The 24,285-nt window shown below is 42.3% G+C and overlaps 1 protein-coding gene across 4 annotated transcripts in view; it reads right to left on the reverse strand.

The window, feature by feature from the left end:
- GSK3B (glycogen synthase kinase 3 beta) overlaps positions 1-24,285 on the reverse strand; it is a 264,258-nt gene that overhangs the window by 106,906 nt on the left and 133,067 nt on the right. For all 4 annotated transcript variants that reach the window (XM_074974595.1, XM_074974579.1, XM_074974570.1 and 1 more), the window contains exons 4-6: positions 14,319-14,429; positions 6,301-6,431; positions 1,316-1,422 (exon numbers count right to left, since the gene is read on the reverse strand). In XM_074974595.1, the coding sequence (XP_074830696.1) occupies positions 1,316-1,422; positions 6,301-6,431; positions 14,319-14,429 (349 nt within the window). The remainder of the gene's footprint in view (positions 1-1,315; positions 1,423-6,300; positions 6,432-14,318; positions 14,430-24,285) is intronic.

The following is a 24,285-nucleotide window of genomic DNA, read 5'->3' on the forward strand; positions in this document are numbered from 1 at the left end:
ACATACAGGTGGATCACTTCATTTGGGAGAAAAGTAGCAAGGATATGTGCAGTCTTTAGAAACTAAGTGCTTGTATTTCCACTGGATTCATCATAGGTCTAAGCAAAAGCCAAGGGGTGCTGCTTCTGGCTGTCTAGACTAGGAAAAAAGATGTTTTTTAAAATTATATCAGCTAACCTGTTTTAATTAGTTTTTAAACACCACTAAGCACTTGGTGTATGACAGGGCTTAACACCCTTAAAATATGCTAACTGGTTACGGTCAATTCTAGAGACTCTTCCCATGCTTGACCATGACTTCCTAACATTTTTAAAGGTATTACATCTTGCCTACAGTAGGTACCAAGAAATATTTTAAAATGTGATCACTAGTATGTTTTTAAAAGCACCTCCTTCTCCTAGTGCAGACAAGGCCCATATGAAATGCAAAACACTCATAACCACTTGGAATAGACATAGTAAGTCCCCAGATCAGGAAGCTTGAGATCTGAATTATGATCCCTTTAATGCCAGTCCACAGACACGGTCCTTATGTATTCTGTGATTTAAAAACCAAAACTACCAACATTGTTAGCGATTTCATTGCTGTTCATTTTTAGTAGAAATCTCCTGCCTCCTATGCCTCCACAGGTACCAGAAGCCCCAAGTCTTCACTCTCTGGCTAATGAAAGTGCCAGCTTTCTTGACAGCTTCTATGATGCAGTTATTAGTTATCTAAACAAAAAAAATAATCCTTGACATTTTGAAAACTTGAGGTGTGGGGACAGCATAAAATAAGTTGAATATCAAAACAAACAAATGGGGTTATTACACGGATTATATTATTCATTATCATATTTGATTTAAATTGTTGAGACTTTTTAATGTCCTATAAAGTACACAGATCCTTGCCCAGAGTTTTTCCGAGAGACTGTAAAACCAACACCCAACTCCATTTTCATTCTTATTAAAAATACTTAATAAAATTCAGCCAAACACTTGAGCAAGAAAACTGCTCCACTGAAATTGTTTGGACAGCTGGAAAAAAAAAAACTGTTTGAAGTTTGACTTTTAGCCAAACACGAATAACCTCCCAACCCACACGGAAGTCTAGAAGCTAAAAAATCATGTAGTGATAACTTCAGAAAGATGAATGGACATGCATTTATTTTAAGAACCATCTTTGACCACCTATAACCAGGTCCTCCCTTCAAGGGTCACACTTGAGCACTTTGGGACAGTTATAAACTTATTTATAAATCTATTTTGTCCACAATAAAAGCAATCAAAAACAGTGCAGTCAGTACAGAGTACAATACACAAAAAGACATACATACCTATACTGGAGGTATAATCGGTGGCTCCAAAGATCAACTCTGGTGCCCTGTAGTACCGAGAGCAGATGTACGAGACATTAGGTTCTCCGCGAACCAGCTGCTTTGCACTAGATAGAAGCAAAACAGAGATCTCCTTCAGTGACAGAAGATTTTACCACACTTCAGCACAGGCAAACTTAGTTTTATTTCTCTCTCCCCCCACCCCCATTTCCAAACTACTTCTGTCTTGATGCTGTGACATTACACCCCATATTCTTCATAGAAATATTGTTATGATATGAATATAGCATAACTAAGATGTTTTATGCAAGATGGCTCATGTAAGATATCATTGGAGAATGCGATTATCCAATTTATATGCTTGTGTCATTTCTGTACCTAAAGTTAGGAATATGGACTACGTAACAACTACAACCGGGTGTGTATTGGGAAGACACCCACCAGATAACAGGCCACCAGATTTGATGGGCCATTAGGAAGAAACAACAAGACACTAATCTCTCTCCTTCCTGGGAGGCATCCTGGGACACAGCTGTGACCCTACTAGGTCAGGTGGTCTTGTCACCGGATACTAAACATTATCTTGGACTTCTTGTAACTTTCCACTAAAAGGAGAGGGGGGTCAAGTATGGGAAACAAAAGATCCCACCTTATGTAAATCTTATTTAAGGGTGGGGAGGAAGGCAAACGGGACTCTCCTCCATTGCCTACCCAAGAAGGACTGCTGAAGAAACTGAAGGGACAAAGAAACTAACCTGAAGGGAAAGACAGGGGTCCAGTCTGTAAGAAGAAATACCTGGAACTCTAAGCTACAGAAACTCTGCACCCTAATTCAACATTTAATTCTGCACCCTAATTTCAACATTACAAACATTTTGTAACCTGTTTCTTTAGTGAATCAAGCTTAGTTTGCATGTTTTGTTTTATTTTCTTAGTAATCTGCTTTGTTCTGCTTGCTATCCCTTAATCACTTATAATCTGCCTTTTATAGTTAATAAAATTTGTTTTGTTTATTATTAAACCCAGTTTATGTAATTTCTAACCAGGGGGACAAGAAGTAGTGCATATCTCTCTTCACACTGAGGAAGAGGGTGAAATTTTATGAGCTTGCGCTGTGCAGATTTTTCTATACAGTGCAAGACAGTATTATTTTGGGTTTATCTCCCAAAATGGGTGTGCATGTGAATGCTGGGTGAGTCCTCTCACACAGAGCTGACTTCAGTCTGTGTCTGCAGTGGGGTATTGCCCTACCTGTGTGCGTGTGTTGCAAGAGGCCGGAGAGCCAAATTCAGCAAAGCAGGGAGAGGGAACCCAGGCTGGTCGAGCAGGAGAGGCTCAGTGAAACCCCAGTACATCAGGTGGCATCCCGGAAGGAGGGGACAAACCCGTCACAGATGCATGTGACAAAGTCTTTTTTTTTTTTTTTAAACTGTCAAATCAATTCAACCCAACAGCCAGTTACCTTATGATAACACATTGGCCATGCCAAAGGACATCCTGAGCACAATCCAGTGGACAAATAGGTTCATATTCCTGGATAACACTATACTACTTTGCTGGGTGCAAAGATTTATTTACAGAGGATAAAGGCTGGACAGAGTACGGTTCAGTCAAATTTAGTCAACTGTTGAGGTTCAAAACCCCCTACCACTCACTCAGTCAAACCTAAATATCACCTTTCTTTACGATCACATCAGCACTCCTTTGGTTCTATACTGCTTAGGAAGGCATGGTAGGCTATTTTTATTTTTTGTACTGGGACGAATAGGAGAAAGAGCGGGCTGCAGGCACCTGAAAGTGGGCTCTACCCTGACTTAACATTAAGGCTTTGTCTGCATTGCACAATGCCCGCTTGGGCCCTAAACTACTGTAAAATTGCCTCTGCCAAAGCAGCAGTCACCTCAGGTAATATCCCCCCACCAAAGAAAATGAAGGAACTCAAGAAGTTTAATTTGCAACATCAGGCAATGAACGTATCTATTGTCTACTGTACTCCCACAGCTTTAGCTGATATAGATGGAAAACATTATATGGGGTGGGCAGTAGAAGCAAAGTGTGAACCACAGTAGCTTTTAGAAGATGTAAGGACGGCCATACTGGGTCAGACCAAAGGTCCATCTAGTCCAGTATCCTGTTTTCTGACAGTGGCCAATGCCAGGTACTTCAGAGGGAATGAACAGAACAGGTAATCATCAAGTGATCTATCCCCTGTTGCCCATTCCCAGCTTCTGGCAAACAGAGGCTAGTGCTATCTACACTTCCGTATAATCACGGTTTTGTAACCGGTTTGTGCCACACAGCTGAAATGATTACAACAAACACAGCTGAGCTATGTCCACAACACAACCATATATAAAATCAAGGGACAACAGGAGAAGCTCAGATCCAAATGAAGATTGCCGCACATGGCAGGGCACTAATTTACTACTATGGCTGCTCCAGTTGCTCTAAAGGCACATCAATGTAATTCACACTAACCATTTAGATTCCAAATAAAAGGGTTTTGCAAAATTAAATAAGTAGAAATGTAAACTTCCAAAGCCATGTTTTCAATATATACTGAAACATTATACATTTTATGTTTCACTGGATATTTGACCACTCTCGTCCTAGATGCAAATCTAGGGATTTATCTTCTCCCTTCCCAACTCATCCCCTAGTTTTCTCTATCTTTAATTCTCCTTCTGCAGTCTTCTGGACAGTATGAAACCCCAATGTACATTCTTGAGAGAAGATTCACTCCAGGTTTCAGAAATTAGCCCAATCTAACAAAGAGCTTCTATTGAATGCTCCTGATTACTTTGCTTTTAAATGATAGCAATATGGGTTAATTGGTGTGGGGCTTTTTCTGGAGGGTGGCAGACAAGACATTTAGTATCTGTCAAATTCTAAAAGTAGCATTCTCCCTGTTTTGCCTTCAGGTCATTGATTCCTTCTCCTTTGGTGTTAGCGTCATGTATTGTAATCTTTTAAAAAGATTTTTGTGTCTCAAACATGTGAGTTACACTTCAACATGCATTTTGAGCTGGATCATCATCATTCAAAAAAGCAATGCAGCTTAAAGAGTTGGTAATCTGATGCTGTCCATATGCTGTGGAAGCAATTCAAATCAAACGCTCAGTTTCACTGAAAACCCCCCCCAAAAAATCCCAGAATATTTAGTCTCTCTCATTTAACCTGATCGGAAACTCCAATTTCTTCCATGGAGCATCCTATGTAGCTAAATAGTGGTTTTTTTACAGGCAAAATTAAAGTAAGTTTTGCCGTCTGTCATTCTTATTTTACCAGTCTCCTGTTACAATCTCGGGGAGAAGATTCCTGAAGGAACCACCGGGCATGAATCTATAGCACTTCAAAACACCGAAGTTCCAATTTACAGTGGCCAAGCTCGTTTAGCAACAACCACTCTGGTGACATCTCTTACACACACACTCTCCCAGTTAACTTCAGTCTACTACAGCTAAAGGGCATTTTGGGTAAGGGACTCACAGAGAAAGGAAGTGGATTCCTGACTTCTACCAGTGATCTTGCCCATATAAAGAGATTTACAGCTTTAAGCATCTAGTGACAATTCTGCTCTATGGATACCAGAAAAAGAATGTGACTTTAGATCGGTGGTTCTCACACTTTTAACAGCCGGCAAACCCCTTTCACTAAATTGTGAAATTTCGTGAGCCCCCTCCTAAAAATGAATATTTCCAGGGATTTAAGTTTAAAATTTCCTCCGCACTCCGTGGGGCTCCTGCTGCTGGACCCCCGTCAACTGAGCTCGGGCTGCAGGTCCCACTGACTGCCGGGGCTGCTAGCCCCAACTGCCCGGCCCCACTCTCCCTGTGGCTCGGGCTGCCAGCCCCACACAGAGCGCTGGGGTTCGGGCAGCCGACTCCCGCGCTGACGGGGGCAGGGCTCGGGCTGCCAGCCCAAACTGCCCAGACCTGCTCCCCCTGGGGCTCGGGCTGTCAGCCCCGCACAGAGCGTTGGGGTTCGTGCTGCCAGCTCCCCCACTTGGGCTGTCAGCCCCAACTGCCCGGCCCCGCTCTCCCTGGGGCTTGGGCTGTCTGCCCTGCAACCAGGTCCCACCTGCTTCCTCTAATGCCCAGGGTCTTCTGGCTGCCATTAGTGAAATTTTTCTGGCGAACCCCCAGTAACGTTCTGCGAACCCCCAGGGGTTCGCGAACCCCAGTTTGGGAACCACTGCTTTAGACAAAAGACTTGTAAATCCCAGTATCTAAGACCCTTCGTTAAAAGACTATTATCTCTGCCTGACTAAGTCCTTTGGTATTTGAAACACTATACTAATTGGTATAAACAAACATACATATTCAAGAAGTACTGGATTAGCATTATATTTTTCTATTGAGGTTATTATATCACACTATATCACAATAGTTAAACTCGGATAGCTGTTCTTTCTTAGCTACTACATTTTCTCTACACATCTGTATACTATTTTCTTAAACATACCTATACAATTTCTTGTTTTGATTTTTTAATTCCCCTTCTTCTGAATCCTCTTGCATTTACGCAATCCCTTTCTCTCTCTGAGTTAATTATATATACACACACACGCACGCGAAGAAAGCCTCTGTGCTCACCCTTTCCCAGCTAGAAGGGAACCCTATTTAGATTCTGTCTTACGTAACATAAAAAGTCTCTGTGACGAATTAAGCCATGGTTCTCTTCAGATAAATTAGTTTTAACCAGGCTTTGGAATACAAAGAGCTTGTCTGCACTAGAAAAACACTGCTGGCATAGCTACACTGGCAAGCCCTTCTAGTGTAGAGACAGTTTATACTAGCATAAAGGTGATTCTGTAGAACCCAAAGAGACATACGGTATACTGGCACCTTTATACAGACATAAGTGTGTCTACATCAGGGCTTATACTGGCATAATTATAACAAAAAATCACATCCCTAAGTAATTTAGCTATGCCAGTATAAGTGTTACGTGTACTGTAGACCAGGCCAAAGAGACAGACTTACCTTCCAAAGTCACAGAGTTTTAGGACAGCTGTATCAGGGTCCAGCAAGAGGTTCTGTGGTTTTATATCCCGATGGCAGATTCCAAAGGAATGGATATAGGCTAAACTCCGGAACAGCTGATACATGTACAGCTGGAACACAAACAGACAATGTATAACGTACGACTTCCTATGACAAAGTGTGTGGTGGGGGGGGGGGGGAGAGGGCGGCGGGGAGGGGGAAAGGAAAGTGGGAGAGAGATTAGCATGCTAAAAACCCTACATAGTAAACAAGAGTGAATTCTACAGCTCACCAATGGAAAAAAAAAATAGCTAGATAAAATTTAAAGCAATGTTGGCAAGACGGTTAAGGCCTAAAAGTTGGACTTCACTTTTCTTCCCTTCCACACAACCTCAGCACTTCTTTCTTCAAGTCAGTGTAATTTGTTATGGAAGTATTCCTTGACCTTTCAAAAACAAAAGGTTTTATTCGTAAAGAATACTCAATGACAGCAGTCCAGCATTCACAAGCTGGACTTGTGACAAGGAATGATGGCTGACAGAGAGCAAAAAAAAAAAAAAAACACACACAGCAAATAAAAGTACTTCCATGTCAGATTTCTCAAGTCCTATCTATATTAGGTGAAGAGCCATTGTGACAAATTCTTGAATGGAACCCTTGAGCTTGCTACACTGGTACAACTTCGTGCATCCACACACAACACCCACACCAAGCAACGTTCTAGTGTTGGTTGTCCTAGCAGTCTGCATTGCCTAGGATGGTCTTTAGGTCAAATCTAGAGGAACGAGTAAAATCTAGATATTTTGAAACTGTCCCAAAGTCCTTGCTCCCAGCAATGGCACCAAGCACTATGAAAATGAATGTTGGTTACTTGTAACTGATGTTCTTCAAGACACATGCTACATATTCATGAGATGCACTAGCCACATACAGCTCAGATGGTGGAACCTAGCTACCAATGGCTTCTGGAGTGTGGAGCCTTTTGGAGCTCTGGCCACCTCAGTTCCTTCCCACCACCTCCTCTGGTCCAGGTTACAATTAAGGCTCCCAAGGAAGAGGGGAAGGTGAGTTGGGGGTGTGAATATGCAGAGTCCCACTTCAAAGAATTTTGGTTACAAGTAACTTTCATTTTTCCTTTGAGTGGCCTCTACATACTCCTTTATGAAAGGGATTCTCTGAGACGGCTGTAACAGTGGGGTTTTTTCTGGTTTATCCTGAAATAGACTTCTGAAGAGAGTACACATGCAAAGGATGGCAATGACTAGATGATCATTTGATGGGCCTTATTAACCAATCATCGAGATACAGGAATACAAATTCCTCTTTTCTTAGGTGAGCTGCCACTGCCAATAGACGTTTAATAAATGCCATGAGACAGGAGAAAATTCATATGGAAGGCCCTTGTACTGAAAATAGTCCTCTCTCCACTGTGAATCAAAAGTATTTCTGATATACATGACTTCCAGCAATGTGAAAGTAGGCATCTTTCAAATCAATGGCTGAAAACCAATCTTTTGGAGAAAGGGAGGGTATGATAGAACTAGGGTTAACATATGGAAATGGAACTTCTTGAGAGATGTATTGCGTTTCCTAAGGTCTAGAATCAGTCAAAGGCCTCCATCTTTCTTGGGGATTATGAAATACCTTGCATAAAATCCTGTGCACCTTGAATCTCCCTGGTACCTCTTCTACAGCTCCCATTTTGAGCAGAGCCAGAACCTCGTTTTTTAACAGGTTCTTGTGAGAGAGGCTCCTTAACAGAAACAGGGAGGGTGAGTTGGAAGAGGCGAGGTATTCAAATGGAACTGAATACCCAGTGCGGATGAGTTCTAAAATCCACCTGTCCATAGTTATAGAAGTCCAACAGTAGAAATATTGATAAAGTAGCTCTCTGAAGAGGGAAAAAGTAAGCAGTTGGTCAAGATTTGATTGCAGTCCTTATGAAATGCCTCAAACTTGTGGGCTAAGGTTCAACACCATAGCTGCCAAAGATGTTTGCTTACCTTTTGCCCTTGTTTTGAAGTTTCTTCTCCTCTGCTGGAAAGACTGTTGAGGAAGATATTGCTGTTGGTAATAATATCTCCTCTGTACTGGAAAAAAAGGGAAGATGGCCATGAAGGAAGCTATCTTTGGTACCTAAATATGGTAGTCCTGGTCTTCTCTGGGCTTGCTGATCAACGTCCAAAGGTCTTGCTGCATAATTTGTTTTCTTCATCTTCTCCAGAAAGTCATTAGTCTTGGTCCTGAATAGGCCTTCTCTTTCAAAGGGAAAATCTTCTATATCAGCTTTAGTTTCTCAGGGTAGTCTAGAAAATTTGAGCGAGACATATCATCCAAGAGGAATTGCAGATACTACAGTTGTAGCTGTCTAATCTGAAGAATCAAAAGATGCTTGCAATGCATGCTTTACTACTACTTGCTGGTTCTCTGTAACAAAAGCATTAGCAAGTTTCTTTTGTTCATCTGGCATAGCCTTTTAGTAAAGGCTGACATTTTCTTCCAAAGACAGTATTGGTAATGTGCCATAAAAACTTGGTAGTTCACAACCCTTATGCTCTACACGGAAGAGAAAACTGTTCTTCCCAGTTCATCCATCATCATTTTGTGTTTATCCAAGCGAGTAAAGTAAACTGAACCACTCTTAGATCTTTAAACAGCTGCTTCCACTACTAAGGAATTTGGCACCAGGAGAGCATGAAAAAGACATTCCCTCCTGGGTAAATGATATAAACTAAGCTAATATCTGAAAGGCTGCTTTCTCCTTCGATGGAGATGTGACAGCGTAGACACCTAGGTTCTCTTCAGGAGATATCCAATTGTCAGTTTCAGGATATAATTCTTTAAACTCCTGAAGGGTGATCTGTTCCTCTACATCAGACAAAGAATCATGCTTAAGAGAGACTGATCTCCTTTCCTATGTGATATCAATAGATCCTGTATCTTTAGTTCTGTAGGGCCTGGTTCCAATGGTGCTGGTGACTGAAGGTGTCCACTATACCCTTAGTGCTGCAGATCTGGTTAGTAAGATGGAGTTGACCAATAAGACGATCTCTGTGCCATGGGAGTATTTTCCAATCAGGCCAGTAGTCCATATTTGGGTCCAATTCATAATATGACCCCACTACGGGTGTTCTCTGAGAAAGGTTGAGAGCCCAATCATTTTCTCTTTAATGGTGGACACAACAAAGACGGCACCTGCCACTCAGACACAATCAGGAGCCAAGAGGAGATAGTAGTGGACCCAATATAGGAAAGAAACCTACTGGGGAACCCAATGCTGTTTTAGGGGGATGGAAGAGGAGAAGACATTTGTTGTTCTTTTACCCTTCTGTTCCTTACTACAGTCAAATCTAGACAGAGGAGTTCCTTCTCTTCTGTAGTTCTTGTCTCTCTAAATTTGATTGAGGCGGCGGCATTGGAGCAGAATGATGGGTTTGTGCCAGTACCATCAGAGAAGGTTGGGTAAGGGAATCGGAACAGATACTCGGATCTGATACTAACTTTTGCTGCCTCTTTTTGTCTTGATAAGTGAATCTTTGGATCCTTCGATTTTCCTACTGGATCAAAGACTCTGGCAACCAGAGCGACAGCTGGATTTGGTATCACAGCTGCGTGTTTCTTAGCTCTACTTCCAGAGTCTTTACACAATGGTCCTCTACTTGACTCCAATGTAGTAGGATCCGAAGAGCTTCTCGTTCGTGGATTGACTCTCCTCAGAGAGGCTGTGACGGATGGCCATCTCACTGACGGTTCTCTCCGTAGATTTCTGATATGTAGGTTTATGTCATCGACTCATCCTTCGATGCATCCAGTGCCAAGACTGGTTGTATATCACTTCTTGGAACCGACCATATTACCCAATCTGGCAGGTAGAGCTGCAATCACTTCCTCGAAGGCAATTACTTGTTGTCCATTCTGTCTCTTCCTCTTTACTCTCAGGGTAAAGATGTTGCAGATGGAGCACCTGTAGGGTGAAGGTCCTTCACTAAGGCAGGCAAGACAGTGTATGAGCATCCAATGCTAGAAAGACTGAAGAGCAGAATCCACATTGTTTAAAGCTTTATTTGTTTTTATTTTTGGATCTGCCATCAGGTCTTAGTACAGACCTAAAGCTTCTGAATGCTATGCTATCTAACACAAAAAATGCTAATTAAACTAAAACCAGTAACTGTATCTAAAACTAGCATTTCGTAACTAACTGTGCATTATCTAAGAGAAAGATCCAAACATGAGGTCTGGGTAGCTTCCTACTTTATCGCAGTTGCACAGAGTTGGATGGAACTAAGAGAGCTAACACACCACACCCCTTTTACAGTCTCATCCATACAGTGTGGAAAGTATGGCAAGAGGAGTGCATGAGCACTCAAATGGACACCATTAGCAAGGTCCTAACATTTGAGCTGCACATGGCTGGTGCATCACGAGTGGGCATATGCAGGAGCCACTTGAAGAAGAACAGGTGCTTCAGGAGTCCCAGAATGCATTGGTGCAATTGTGACAGTAGGATGTACTGTGTGAGGAAGTGCCAGAATGGTTCTGCTTAGAAACATACTCGTGACAAAGAGCACTGGGCCATTGCAAAAAAACAAAGATGGGAAAACCCATCATTTAATGCAGAGAATGTTCCTCAATGCCCTCCATGCATTGGGTAAACACACTCTAACGGTGTGTTATAAATACTGAGGACTGCACACTCTGTTAAACAGTCCTGTATGTGTCCTTCATTTTACTACTTGGAGCGGATCACCAAGGTATCATGGTGTTTACAAACCAAAATTTGCACCTCTTTAACCAACCTCCTTTTACTCTCCACAGTTTCAGTCAATGATGCCACAACTGCTAGTGTGGCAGTGAATCACATCCACTAGACTGAGACCTGAATAAGGCACAAACAAGAAATGCAGCTGTAAGGGACAAAGTTTTTCCATGCAAATATGTATGCAATCCTGGTGATCAGCCGCAATGGAAAAATAAACGAGACCAGGAGAGCTTAACAGAGTGTTAGCAAAATATTCTTGTTGGTTAAAATATTCTTGTTGTTTGTGTGAGTGGAACTGTGGTATTTTGAAGGTGAACTAAAAATCTCATCATTATGGGGGTGAGGGGGGGGACACGGACAGAATGGTGCAGGTAAAGGCATTGTCAAGGTTCAGTCAGAAGTAGCTGAGCAGCCATTTCTCCTCATTCCATAGGACAGCAGGTTCATTTTCAACTGTTGTGGGGATCTCTCTACATATCTCAGATGGTTAGGAGATAGGGAGGAGAGAAAAGGAGACTGAGTTCTTCAATTTAACACTGAATTTATTGGACACCCAGCCCCAAGTAAAATACAATTACCACCCTAAATTGGTCTCCTTTGCTTCTACTCTCTAGCTGCCAAATCACAGTTCTGAGATTTGGTCCAATACATCCAGAGGGAAATTTTAAAGACCATCCCTCTCTGGTTTTACTTTTAACCTCTAGAACAATTCCCTGCTGTACCCCACTTCCAGTGTTTCTTGTATGCTGTCTTTCCACCAGTTAGTTGAGCTGTGTCCCAACATCCTCACCTCCCTCCACCCAGAGTTTTACTTTTAAAGCTCTGGGTGGAAGAAGGTGATCATAGTCACCACTGCTTGGAGTGACTTCACTTGGAGTGGGAACAACTAAGCACACTAAACAGAAGTATCCACTCTTCCCCTACTCAAAACTCTAGTCCAGGGTCGGCAACCTGCGGCACACGTGCCAAAGGCGGCATGGGAGCTGATTTTTAGTGGCACTCTGCTGCCAGCCAGGGTCCAGCCACTGGCCCCGCTCAGCCCGCTGTCTGCCTAGATGAATGGAACCCTGGGCTGGCAGTGGGCTGAGCGGGACCGGTGGCCGGGACCCTGGCTGAGTGGCTCAGCCCGCTGCTGGACTGTGGTTCCTGTCTGCTGGCCCCTGCCAGCCGGAGTCCAGGTTCAAGTTAGTTTTTGTTATTTTATAGCACCCCAGATACACCATTAGGAGATGTTAACTTTAAAATGCAATAATTGCAAACAAGTCAAATTTGTTGTCTGAATTTCCCTTTATAAATATACAAGTATTTTGTAAGTTTTCTCCAAAAAGTCTAAGAGTTCTTTATTACCTGATGAGTCAAAAACTGGTATATACAAAATTTAGTATGACGACCTTTATCTCAGAATACAACTGGATGCAATTTGTATTTTTTATTGTTGTTGTCGTCATTTTACATTGCTACTTTCTTGTCTTCCATATTATATAATGTTAGAAGCTGTATCATAGAATCCTAAGACTGGAAGAGGCCTCAAGAAGTCATCTAGTCCAGTCCCCTGCACTCATGACAGGACTAAATTTATCTAGACCATCCCTGACAGGTGTTTGTCCAACCTGCTCTTAAAAATCTCCAATGATGGAGATTCCACAATCTCCCTAGGCAATTTATTCCAGTGGTTAACTACCCTGAGAGTTGGAAAGTTTTTCCTAATGTCCAACCTAAACCACCCTTGCTGCAATTTAAGCCCATTGCTTCTTGTCTTATCCTCAGAGGTTAAGGAGAACAATTTTTATGCCTCCTCCTTGTAGCAACCTTTTATGTACTTGAAAACTTATGTCCCCTCTCAGTCTTCTCTTCTCCAGACTAAACAAATCCATTTTTTCAATCTTCCCTCATAGGTTATGTTTTCTAGACCTTTAATCATTTTTATTGCTCTTCTCGACTTTCTCCAATTTGTCCACATCTTTCCTGAAAATGTGGCACCCAGAACTGGACACAATTCTCCAGTTGAGGCCTAATCAGCGCAGAGTAGAGCAGAAGGATTACTTCTTGTGTCTTGCTTACAATACTCTAGCTAATACATCCCAGAATGATGTGGTGTTTTTTTTTTTTTTTTTTTTTTGGGCGCAACAGTGTTACACTGTTGATTCAGATTTAGCTTGTGAAGCACTATGAACCCCAGATACCTCTCTCTGCTGTACTCCCTCTTCGGCAGTCATTTCGCATTTTTTATGTGTGCAACTGATTGTTCCTTACTAAGTGGAGTAAAGTATGTTATACTTTATATGTATAATTTTAGTATATACCTCCACTGCCAGAATTCACATTGTGGACAACTCCAAAGAGGCTTAACCGTTTCTTTGACTTATTTGGTAATAAAACTGACACTACCCTACCTTGCTAAGTTATCCTTTCAATCAATCAATCAAATCAATAAAAATCTACAGATAGATGTAATCTGACTTTCTTCTTGCCTTTGAGATGTCTTTGAGGTAAATTAGTAAGTGTTCCTGACATCAAGACAATATTCTTTATCAATAGTAGGATGAAAAGAAAAGCCTGTGGTGTCAGAAAAAGAGTATAAAAACAGTCCCCAGGTCTAGAAGGAATGACAGTGCCCACAGCTCCCAAAATGGTTATTTCCCCAGCAGGAGAATTTACAAAGGCCTCGATACCACATCGCTTCTCACAGGATAGAAGGTGCTCAGGTAAAACCAGCTTCCCCAGAGTGTGTATGTAGGAAAGCCATGAGCTTTTAAACTTATAAGAACCTTTAAGCAGGATATGATCTTATTGTAATTGCAAACACCTGAAAATGTTTAATAGCATAAGAACCAAATAACTGGGCAAACTCTAGAGGGCATACAGTTAAATTGTACACATACTACTTCAACAACAGCTCAGAGACATTGATTTATCTCTGGGACAAAACATTGCTGCTGCGTTATCATTTCTCCTAAATGTAGGAGTCTAAACTGCAGCAGAGAGTATTGCTGAAACTTGCTACCTTAATTTTTTTATATACACAGTTAGGCTCCAACAATTTCCTCTTATAATCATTTCTTCTTATAATCATTTTTTATAATTTCCTCTTATAATCATTTTTATAGATTTCGCTGCCTTGAAATAAACCCTTCACTGTTTAATCTACCCTGCAGTTTAGTGTGAGAATTTAAAGTTCAGGTTAGGGGGAACTAACAACAATTAGAAATGCTGTGTTACACCAAACTTCCTATTTCAATTTATAATTATAATTTCCTACCTTGACATAGATCATAGGGAGTGTCTGTTTGGCCCGGCTATAATGTCTGGCAACTCTGTATACTGTTTCAGGAACGTAGTCCAGCACCAAGTTGAGGTACACCTCGTCTTTCTGGAAAAGAGAACAGAAGAAATAATTAGGAAAAGATTCAAAACAGGGAAGTGCAAGAACAGTATTCCAGGCAGCTGTCAGCTTAAGAAATATGTTAGCTTGCAAGGTTCTAAGGTTTTAACAAAGGTTATGTCTACACTCCGAAAGTGCATTATGTTAGAAAACATGCTGCCATTTTTTAAGCGAATGCAACGTTAAACATGAGTTGTCTATTACTGCTAAATTACACTCAATATCATGCTAATCAAAACAGATTAGTTAACAGGTTTTCTAACATGAGGCATTTTCCCAGTGCAGGTGACGCCGAACAGATCAATGACCACTCTGCCCATTCAAGTCTCCATTGGGGGGAAATTATATCTTCCATCTCACAATCTCACACTTTTTACAATTGCCAACTTCAAATTCCTTGACACACCCTACTTAATTACTTATCAATAAAAAAGTTTTTTTTTTAAAAAATTCCAGCATATTTGAGAAAGCTTAATCTGATCCTGTTGAAATGGTAACATTGCTATAAGTATTTTGAGGACTAAAGAGATTTTTCTTTTAATCCAACAAAAACCCTAAGCATAATACAAGAGAGCAAGAACAAAGCTTCAAGCATGATGCTTAACATTTTGAGCTTGTCAGTTTCAGAGAGGTCTGTAACCTAATTTCAAACCTCACACTGAGGTGGGAGAGGGATGAAAATCTGTGACCTCACATAAAGGGTCTTGATTTTAACTCTTGTCCACCTTATATTATTCATGTTAAAAGAGGAATTAAATAAAATGAGACATCACATTCACACAGTGCTTAGTTTAACTAGAAATTAGCCAGAAACAGTCAACATGGATTCACCAAGGGCAAATCATGCCTAACCAACCTGACTGCCTTCTATGATGAGATAACTGGCTCTGTGGATATAGGGAAAGCAGTGGACGTGATGTATCTTGACTTTAGCAAACCTTTTGATACAATCTCCCACAGTATTCTTGCCAGCAAATTAAAAAAGTATGGATTGGATTAATGGACTATAAGGTGGATAGAAAGCTGGCTAGATAGTGGGGCTCAATGGGTAGTGATCAACAGATCAATGTCTAGTTGGCAGCCGGTATCAAGCGGAGTGCCCCAGGGGTAGTTCCTGGGGCTGGTTTTGTTCAACATCTTCATTAATGATCTGGAATGATAGGATGGATTGCACCCTCAGCAAGTTCGTGGATGACACTAAACTGGGGGGAGAGGTAGATATGCTGGAGGTTAGGGATAGGGTCCAGAGTGATCTAGACAAATTGGAGGATTGGGCTAAAAGAAATCTGATGAGGTTCAACAAGGACAAGTGCAGAGTCCTGTACATAGGACGGAAGAATCCCATGCACTGCTACAGACTGGGGACCGACTGGCTAAGCAGCAGTTCTGCAGAAAAGGACCTTGGGATTACAGTGGATGAGAAGCTGGATTTGAGTCAACAGTGCGCCCTTGTTGCCAAGAAGGCAAACGGCATACTGGGCTGCATTAGTAGGAGCACGGCCAGCAGATCAAGGGATGTGATTATTCCCCTCTATTCGGCACTGGTGACGCAACATCTGGAGTACTGCATCCAGTTTTGGAACCCCCACTACAGAAAGGATGTGGACAAACAGGAGCGAGTCCAGCTGAGGTCAATGAAAATTATTAGGGGGCTGGGGCACATGACTTATGAGGAGAGGCTGAAGGAACAGGGATTATTTATTCTGCAGAAGAAAAAAGAGTGAGGGGGGATTTGATAGCAGCCTTCAACTACTTGAAGGGGAGTTCCAAAGAGGCTGGAGCTAGGCTGTTCTCAGTGGTGGCAGATGACCAAACAAGGAGAAATGGTCTCAAGTTGCAGTGGGGGAGGTTTAGGTTGAATATTAGCAAAAAACTATTTCACTAGGAGGGTGGTGAATGGAGCACTGGAATGGGTTAGCTAGGCAAATAGTGGAATCTCCATCCTTAGAGGTTTTTAAGGCCCGGATTGACAAAGCCCTGGCTGGGATAATTTAGTTGGGTTGGTCTCGCTTTGAGCAGGGGGTTGGGACTAGCTGACCTCCTGATGTCTCTTCCAACCTGATTTTTCTATGATTCAGCTGCTCATTTTCAGAGGCAAAAATTGGCCCTAGAAGTCTCAAGTACTCTGGTATATCCTTCCCACCCTATTCTGAAACTCAGAATTGTATGACAGGTTTCAGAGTAGCAGCTGTGTTAGTCTGTATCCACAAAAAGAAAAGGAGTACCTGTGGAACCTTAGAGACTAACACTTATTAGAGCATAATATTTCGTGATATACATTTCCAACTATACATATTGAGAATAATTAACAGTTAATTTTCAAAAAAATAAAAACAGACAGAAGAGAAAGGTGTCAAGATTTTCTATGTTTGGTACCCAAAACTATAGAGATATCTATAGAAAAAGATGACAGATTTCCATGACACTTAGAGAGGCCTCATGTGGATGGAAATGGAGCACAGTACTCCCAGACTTCAGCTGGGACTCTTGTCACTAGTGGGTCCTCTGGCTATACTTTTTAATTAATACCTTCCAATTTGAAAGAAAACCTCTGGATGCATTTGCAGTAGTCATTTAATCACAATTGTCCTAGTCTTAAATGCTGTGACTTAATTAGCCAATTAGAGTGCACAGCCTGTTGTGCTTCTCTCATAGCTCACTGAATTATTTAAGCTGTCTCTACTCTGTGCACGCAAACAGCAGTGACCTCCAGTGAATAAAGAAAACATGGAGAATTTTTGACAGGACACATAACATACGCACATCATGTGTACACGAAAAATGTGGAGAATTTCTGGATTTTAGCATTTCACAAACTCAGAGGTGGGTCAGTATCATTACTTGAGGGCAAACATAAGTACTTTAAGGGGCATTTTGAGAGCATTTACTGGTACCGCTTAACCTAAAGAAGAGCCACCCTGCAAATCACTAAGGCCTTATTTACATTAGTCTTCTCTCCCAGAAATAAGTCATACTTTTGCTACCACCGGTTAAGTTCTACTGATGGTAGTGCCAGCATAGAAAAGGTTCCAATTTTGTTTTTGTTTTTAAGAACAGTAGTGTGTCTTTTATATCTGCTATGTTCAGAATGATTCAATTTGAAGCTAAGTACCAGTCATAGCCTCAGAAAGCCTACCTACATTAGCACTCTCACTATTGCTACCACAGGTGAAGCTAAGCCAAAGGTAGCAACAACAGGACTTTTTGTAGTCAGGACATACATTTTCTATATAAATATAAAATTCAGTGTGACATTCAAATTTATACATACTTGATAAGAAGGCCTTGTACCTCAAGGGAGAGATTTCAAATCTCATAAGTAAATAATTCTAATAGCCGCATTATAGATATAGCCTTCTGAATATGTAATATAATTTATTTTTAATGAGCGGGTGTGTGCAGTTATATAGGACACTTGTACCTTGGAGAAAAAAAATCATGCCAGCAGTAAGCTACAGCACAAAGTACACTATCATCATCAGGGTTGATTACAATTATTTTTTACTCTGAGACTCAAGAGCTCAGTGTCCCCAAAAACAAAAAGGGAGAGGTTGGAGAGGTACACAAAATAATGAAAAGAAAGGAAACCTGGCACTCCCATTTATGCTCTCTGCCTATACAAGAATAAATGAAAATAAAATGAAAAATGTAAAGAAAAAGTTTAAAATTAATAAACACTTTTCATGCTGTATATAATTAACCTGTGGAATTCACTGCCACAAGACAAAGTCCAACAACTTTGTGATACAGACCTCGTTTACAACCTTTCATTTGTGATTTATTTTGTTTTCATTCTGATTTTTATTTTCTGCTCTGCCAGATGTAGGATTGTAATTCCATAGCAAGGGTTCCATTCCCATGAGTACAAAGCTCAGATCACCAGAATCCGGGGACAGTTTTAGACGCTCAAGTCAATATTTGCATGTTTTCATTTTATTTACTACTTAGATTCCTGTCACAAATCCACACCTGCAGACCTGCTTCTACTGTTGCTCTCTCTCTCGTTTTCTCTGATGTTAACACCCTGTTCTCTCTTTTCCCACCCCTTCTTCTTCCTTCATCGTCCCGGAAACCTCCCCACCTGTTTTGGCAGCCTTTTTTTGCTGCCAAAATGACTTGTACCTATCCTTTGGCTCTTATCTCTTCCTGTAGTGTTGGTTTTGAGAATGAGGAAGGATGCCCTAGCCTATTGGTCAAATCTCATTTCTCACAGGTGTAGTGTCACACCTATCCATACATTTGATCCATTTTTGTGAGTTCCTCCCCCACCCCAAAAAAAGCAGTGTGATCAGCCTTATTCAAAAATCTATAGATTATATTTTACATACTACTGTTCCTATGTAAACGTTCACACACATACACATCTAGACTAACTGGCAAACACACAATTTATATCTATACATTCAGAGCTTTGGACCCTTAATTTACTGATGTGAAAGCAGCCCTGAAGTATATGGCATTTTTTAATCTTATACAGCCTACTATTCATTCTCTCCTACAACAACCAAGTGCACAACGCAAGTAATTTTTTCATCAGCTAAAGATGAGTCAACTATTCTGAACTAGCTCTCCTTGCAGATACCATGACGTGAATCTCATACATCACTCACTGTACTGTTGTAATACTGTTCATTATCCCCTCTTTACAAACATAAAAATAGGGCCAAAGAAATCCACCAGCTCTCTGAATTCTCCTTTAGGAGATTTGCTATGAGCTAGAAAGCGACATGACTGAAAAGCTCTCTTCCTGGATGATGTAACCTGGTTTGTTTGTCTCTTGCATTCTCTAAACAAAACAATTTACTGTGAGACAAGTGTGTTGCATAAGGGAACTGACTATTTTAAAGGGTTTGCCAGTTGGGGGCAATTACTCAAGGATCATGAATGGTTCCTGTCTTTCCATTACCAGAAACCCTCTTCATTCCTCATCACGCATTCCTCATGTGACCCACTTCCACACTACCCTTCAACATCACTGGCCTGGGGAAGCAGAAGAGAGAAAGCAGATCAGTTAGGAGAACAGGTTTGTGGGGGTCTGTCAGAGATCCAGCAGGGTCCAGAGCAGCTGGAATCACAGAAGTGGAGGGAATAAGGAGGAGGAGGTGGTGTTAGCATGGGTGAATGCACTTTTCCTTACAGCTGTTAGGATAGAATAAACCAAGATACCAGAGCTACAGCTCCCTTAAATTAAGGCAAATATATGAGCATTTATATCTTTCTGTATTTGTCACTAGCTTTCTGACCATTTTCTCTTTAATCATCGATCTCACCAGGGATTTAATTTTTTATTGTTTTGATTTCTTTAAGATGTCATCTTTGGACATCTAGGTTTTTTGCATTTGGGCTCTGAACCTCTAATTGAATCAGGCATTAAAGACCTTGCTTTCTGCCACTTGGCAAATAATCCCTCCCCAGACTGGTTCAAAACATTCAGATCAGCCAACAAAGCAAAATAACTATGGCCTTGTTGCTGAACCAGTCTGCAACGCTCAAGAATTGTCAATTCAGACAAAATCATCATGTCAGTCAATTACAATTTTTTTTTAATATTATATATACACATACACTCACACACACACACACACACACACACACCTCACTCACTACAAGCCTCCCCATTATGGAAGTGTGGGAAAGAGAAAGCTCCAAAAGCCAAAACATTTTAACAGCTTACTTTTTCATTTTCTTTGTCTCAGAAATCAGAGCTGAAATAGGCCTGTAAGAGTCAGAACTCTGGCACCTGTGTAGCTGCTGTATTATTTAAATGTGTGCATAGAGAGCTAGGGAAATGAAATGCTGCAGCTTTTCACACTCCCTAAAGATGCTGGGAGGTCACAAGCTAAACCCTCCATTCAAGCCTCTCTGTCCTTCACCATACAGAAAACAAAAAACCTAGTGTTGGAAATACCACCGAGCTGGCCATCACTACTGCCAATATGAGCCAACAAGTTGTGGGATGTAGGGATTCAATCCTCCTGGATCACTCTTGTACAGAATGAAGGTCAAACATCTCCTCCCTGTCCCTCACCTGCCAAAACACCAAGCAACATGGGGATTTTTGTATAAGCCTCACTTTTTTTTTTTCTGGAGGGGGGAGCAATTTGTATTAAATACTACAGCAAACAGGTAATGTCGTTAATGAGGCTGTAGGGACACCACCATGGAACCACCATTTCCCATATGCGTTTACTATAGATAAAAACAAGATAATGGAAGTGCTAGAGTTCACTTGTCAAAGTGACTAAGATTCAGCACAAACTGGAAATGAACTACAGGGTCTGTTCCCCCTGAGGAATACCTCATCGTTCAGACCAGAAAGCTCCAGTGCTCTTTCAATTCTGTCAATAATTTATCTAGTTATCTGCAAGAATTTCTTCCAGTCACTAGTAGCATGATAGAGACAGCTTCAGAAAACTATATTGGACATCTTCCCTTTCTTTCTTGGCTGATAGTGTGCACACTGGTGACAGATATGGCACACTGGAGAGAAGAGAACACTAAACATACCCATCTGTAGTTCCCCTTTCCAGACAATTCATGAAGCGAGCATACCTTCCACCATGTCATCTGCTGGGGGAGGAGGACAGCTAAAACCATCAGTTAAGAGAACGAAAGGCTAATGACACCAACTCTAGCAGTAGATGTAAAACCAAGAAGAGAATTTGTTTTCCCTACTGAAGTTATTACTAGTGTCTGTAAAGTATAAAGCACTTTGGAACAAGGAAGTTTGGCTGTGCAGGAAAACAGAGCTGCTAGGGTGTTCAAATGGTACATTTTCTGTATTGTATTAAAGATGTGTGATGTTTTTTCAAAGGTATTATATACACTAACACATACTATTGATAGAGGGGAGTTGGAACACTGTAATATAGGTCAGGCTCTGTTCAGAAATTCCCAAAGGATGTTTAACTTAATCCGAGCAGCCGGACACAGGCAGGAGTCTCAGTTTAACATTTCAGCTGGATTAGGCTTTCTTTAAGAGTGCATCACCTCCCTGTAGCAACACAGTGTGAGTATCAGAAAAAAGTCCCCATTAGCTGAGTGTGACATTTGAACTCCAGGAAATTCAAACCCAACAATAAAAGTGTTACTAGCTGGACCAATCTGACTTACCTAAAAACATACAGTTCAAAATCATAAGTTCATTGCCCTAGAAACAAGCAAAAAATATAACACGTCCTCTTTGCAGATTTGTTTCACTTTTGTATTTCCCACACCACATCCTATCAAATTATAAGAAGCCACGGCTTCCCCCATTGTACCAAGGTGAGATACTGCCCAAAAAACATGGCCACAGGCCATATATACTGCTACCAGGCATAAAAACTTTTGCATTGCTTTTAAGAAAGAGCAAACATTTGAGAAGTGTAGCTTCCCCACTCAAAGCATCTAGTAGCCATAATCTTCTAGAGGAGTTTGGGAGTTGAAAAACTGTAACTGGTTTTATTTGTATGAAGGAATGGTGACATCCAGTGGCCACAAGAGCATGCTTTTACTTGCAATTCACAGCTTCCAGGTATTTCAAAGCAGAGCTGGAACGGAGTTCTAGAACAGTGGCTTTCAAACTTTTTTTCTGGCGACCCAGTTAAAGAAAATTGTTGATGCCTGTGACCCAGCGGAGCTGGGGATGAGGGTTTGGGGTGTGGGAGGGGCTCAGGGCTGGAGCAGAAGGTTGGGGTGTGGGGCTGAGGTTGGGGATAAGGGTTTGGGGTGCAGGGGGACTCTGGGTTTGGGGGCTCAGGGCTGGGGCAGGGAGTGCAGGAGGGGGGCCAGGGCTCTATCCTGGGGGTGTAGGCTCTGGGCTGGGGCTGAGGGGTTTGGGGTGCAGAAGGGGGCTTGGGTTTGGGAGGGCTCAGGACTGGGGAAGGGGATTGGGGTGCAGATGGGGGTCAGGGCTCTGGATTGGGGTGCAGGCTCTGGGATGGGGCCAGGGATGTGCAGTTTGGGGTGCTGGAAGAGGCTCCGGGTTTGGGGGGGCTCAGGCATGGGACTGTGGCACAGGGTTGTGGTGCAGGCTTACCTCGCATGGCTCCCGGTCAGCAGCACAGTGGGGGTGCTAAGGCAGGCTTCCTGCCTGTCCTGGCACCGTGGACCACACTGCGCCCTGGAAGCGGCCAGCAGCAGGTCCGGCTCCTAGGCAGAGGCGCACAAGCAGCTCAAGACAGCTCTCACCCACAGGCACCCCCTCCCAACTCCCATTGGCCAATGGGAATGCAGAGCTGGTGCTCGGGGCGAAGGCGGCACGCGGAGCTCCATGGCCCCCCTGGCTAGGAGCTGGACTTGCTGCTGGCTGCTTCCGGGGGCGGGGCAGCACAGTGTTAGAACAGGTAGGGACTAGCAGCATGGCCAACGGGACTTTTACTGGCCTGGTCGGCGGTGCTGACCGGAGCCGCCACGACCCAGTGCCTGACATTCCGCGACCCAGTACTGGGTTTCGACCCACGGTTTGAAAACCACGTTCTAGAACAAAGATATATGGTGAATGTGTGCACAAGCACACACATCACCCCTAGTTCTACAGTGTACTTAGTACAAATTCTCTTCTATCTCTGAAATTATTTTTGGATCAACTAGGTGACCTTTAATGCTCAGGGAAATATTCACCCGTACTAGTAGCACTGCAGATACTAGACAAATTCCTCCTCACCACTCTCCCAGTCCTCAGCCCTGAATTGCAGAACTCCCAGCTATCATAGTCTTCCACTGCCACCTTGCTCTGCCAATCCTCCTCAACTTGACCTGTAACCCACCTTTATTTTAGTCTTAGACAACACCTGGTGTTGAAACTGCCTACTGATAAATCTGAGGTGATTTTGTAACAGGCTTATGTCCAGTGGGAGCTAAGTCAAGTCCTCTACATTAGCTTATGATCTAAGCCAAGTGTGATGAAGGACTGGTCACTGTGTCAAAAATTTCTGTAGCTCTTAATTTGAATGAGTCTGGATTACTGGGTGGTGTATTCAGGCAGGTATAGCAATGCTGCCTTTCTCCATTCATAGACACAGCCTAGGATTTCATATAATTTTCCACATAACATATTTTTTTTGTAGAAAACAGATTGTAACAAAAAAAACAAAAAACTCATTCATGAAGACTGTCCATGAATTCCTGCCTGCTCAAAGAGTTTACTTTAGACTTGAAAAATTCTTTAATCCCTCAACTATTTGGGAGTGATTAAAGAATCCCTGGGACGATAAATCTTATCTGTGAAGCTGAAAGGACTTTGATTTTCCTAACCAAAACCCTAGTGGACATGACACAAATTCATACAATTTAGCATGATTGAAAATCTATGGTCAGGAGACACAGGACAACACTGAGATGCACTGAGCCATGTAAGGCAGCTTGTTCCACCAACTATCTAAACCGTGCCTGGCTCTAGCCAATGTTATTTGTCCTCCACTTCCACAAAAATCATTCATCCCTGAAAAGAGGCTGAAGGAAAAAACATAAAAAACTAGAAGATTAAAATGACCAGCCCTACAGAATGGATGGCTCAGGGGACCAGCTATAAAGCTATAGAGCTTTTCTTTTCCTACAAGTGTCTAGGACAGAGGTGGGCAAACTACGGCCCATGGACCACATCCGGCCTGCGGGACCGTCCTTCCTGACCCTTGAGCCCCCGGCCCCTCCTCTGCTGTCCCCTCTCCCCCGCAGCCTCAGTTTGCCATGCCGCCAGTGTGGCTTGTGCCGGCCCACCTCCGAGGCTTTCCAATAAGCCAGTCCTGCTACTCTGAGCAGCATGTTAAAGTGGCAGGGGGTGGATAAGGGGCAGAGGATCCTGGGGGGCAGTCAGGATGGGGAACAGGGGGGGGGTTGGATAGGCATGGGAGTCCCAGGGGGC

The sequence above is a fragment of the Natator depressus genome, chromosome 1, assembly GCF_965152275.1.
Source record: "Natator depressus isolate rNatDep1 chromosome 1, rNatDep2.hap1, whole genome shotgun sequence".
Lineage (NCBI taxonomy): Eukaryota > Metazoa > Chordata > Testudines > Cheloniidae > Natator > Natator depressus.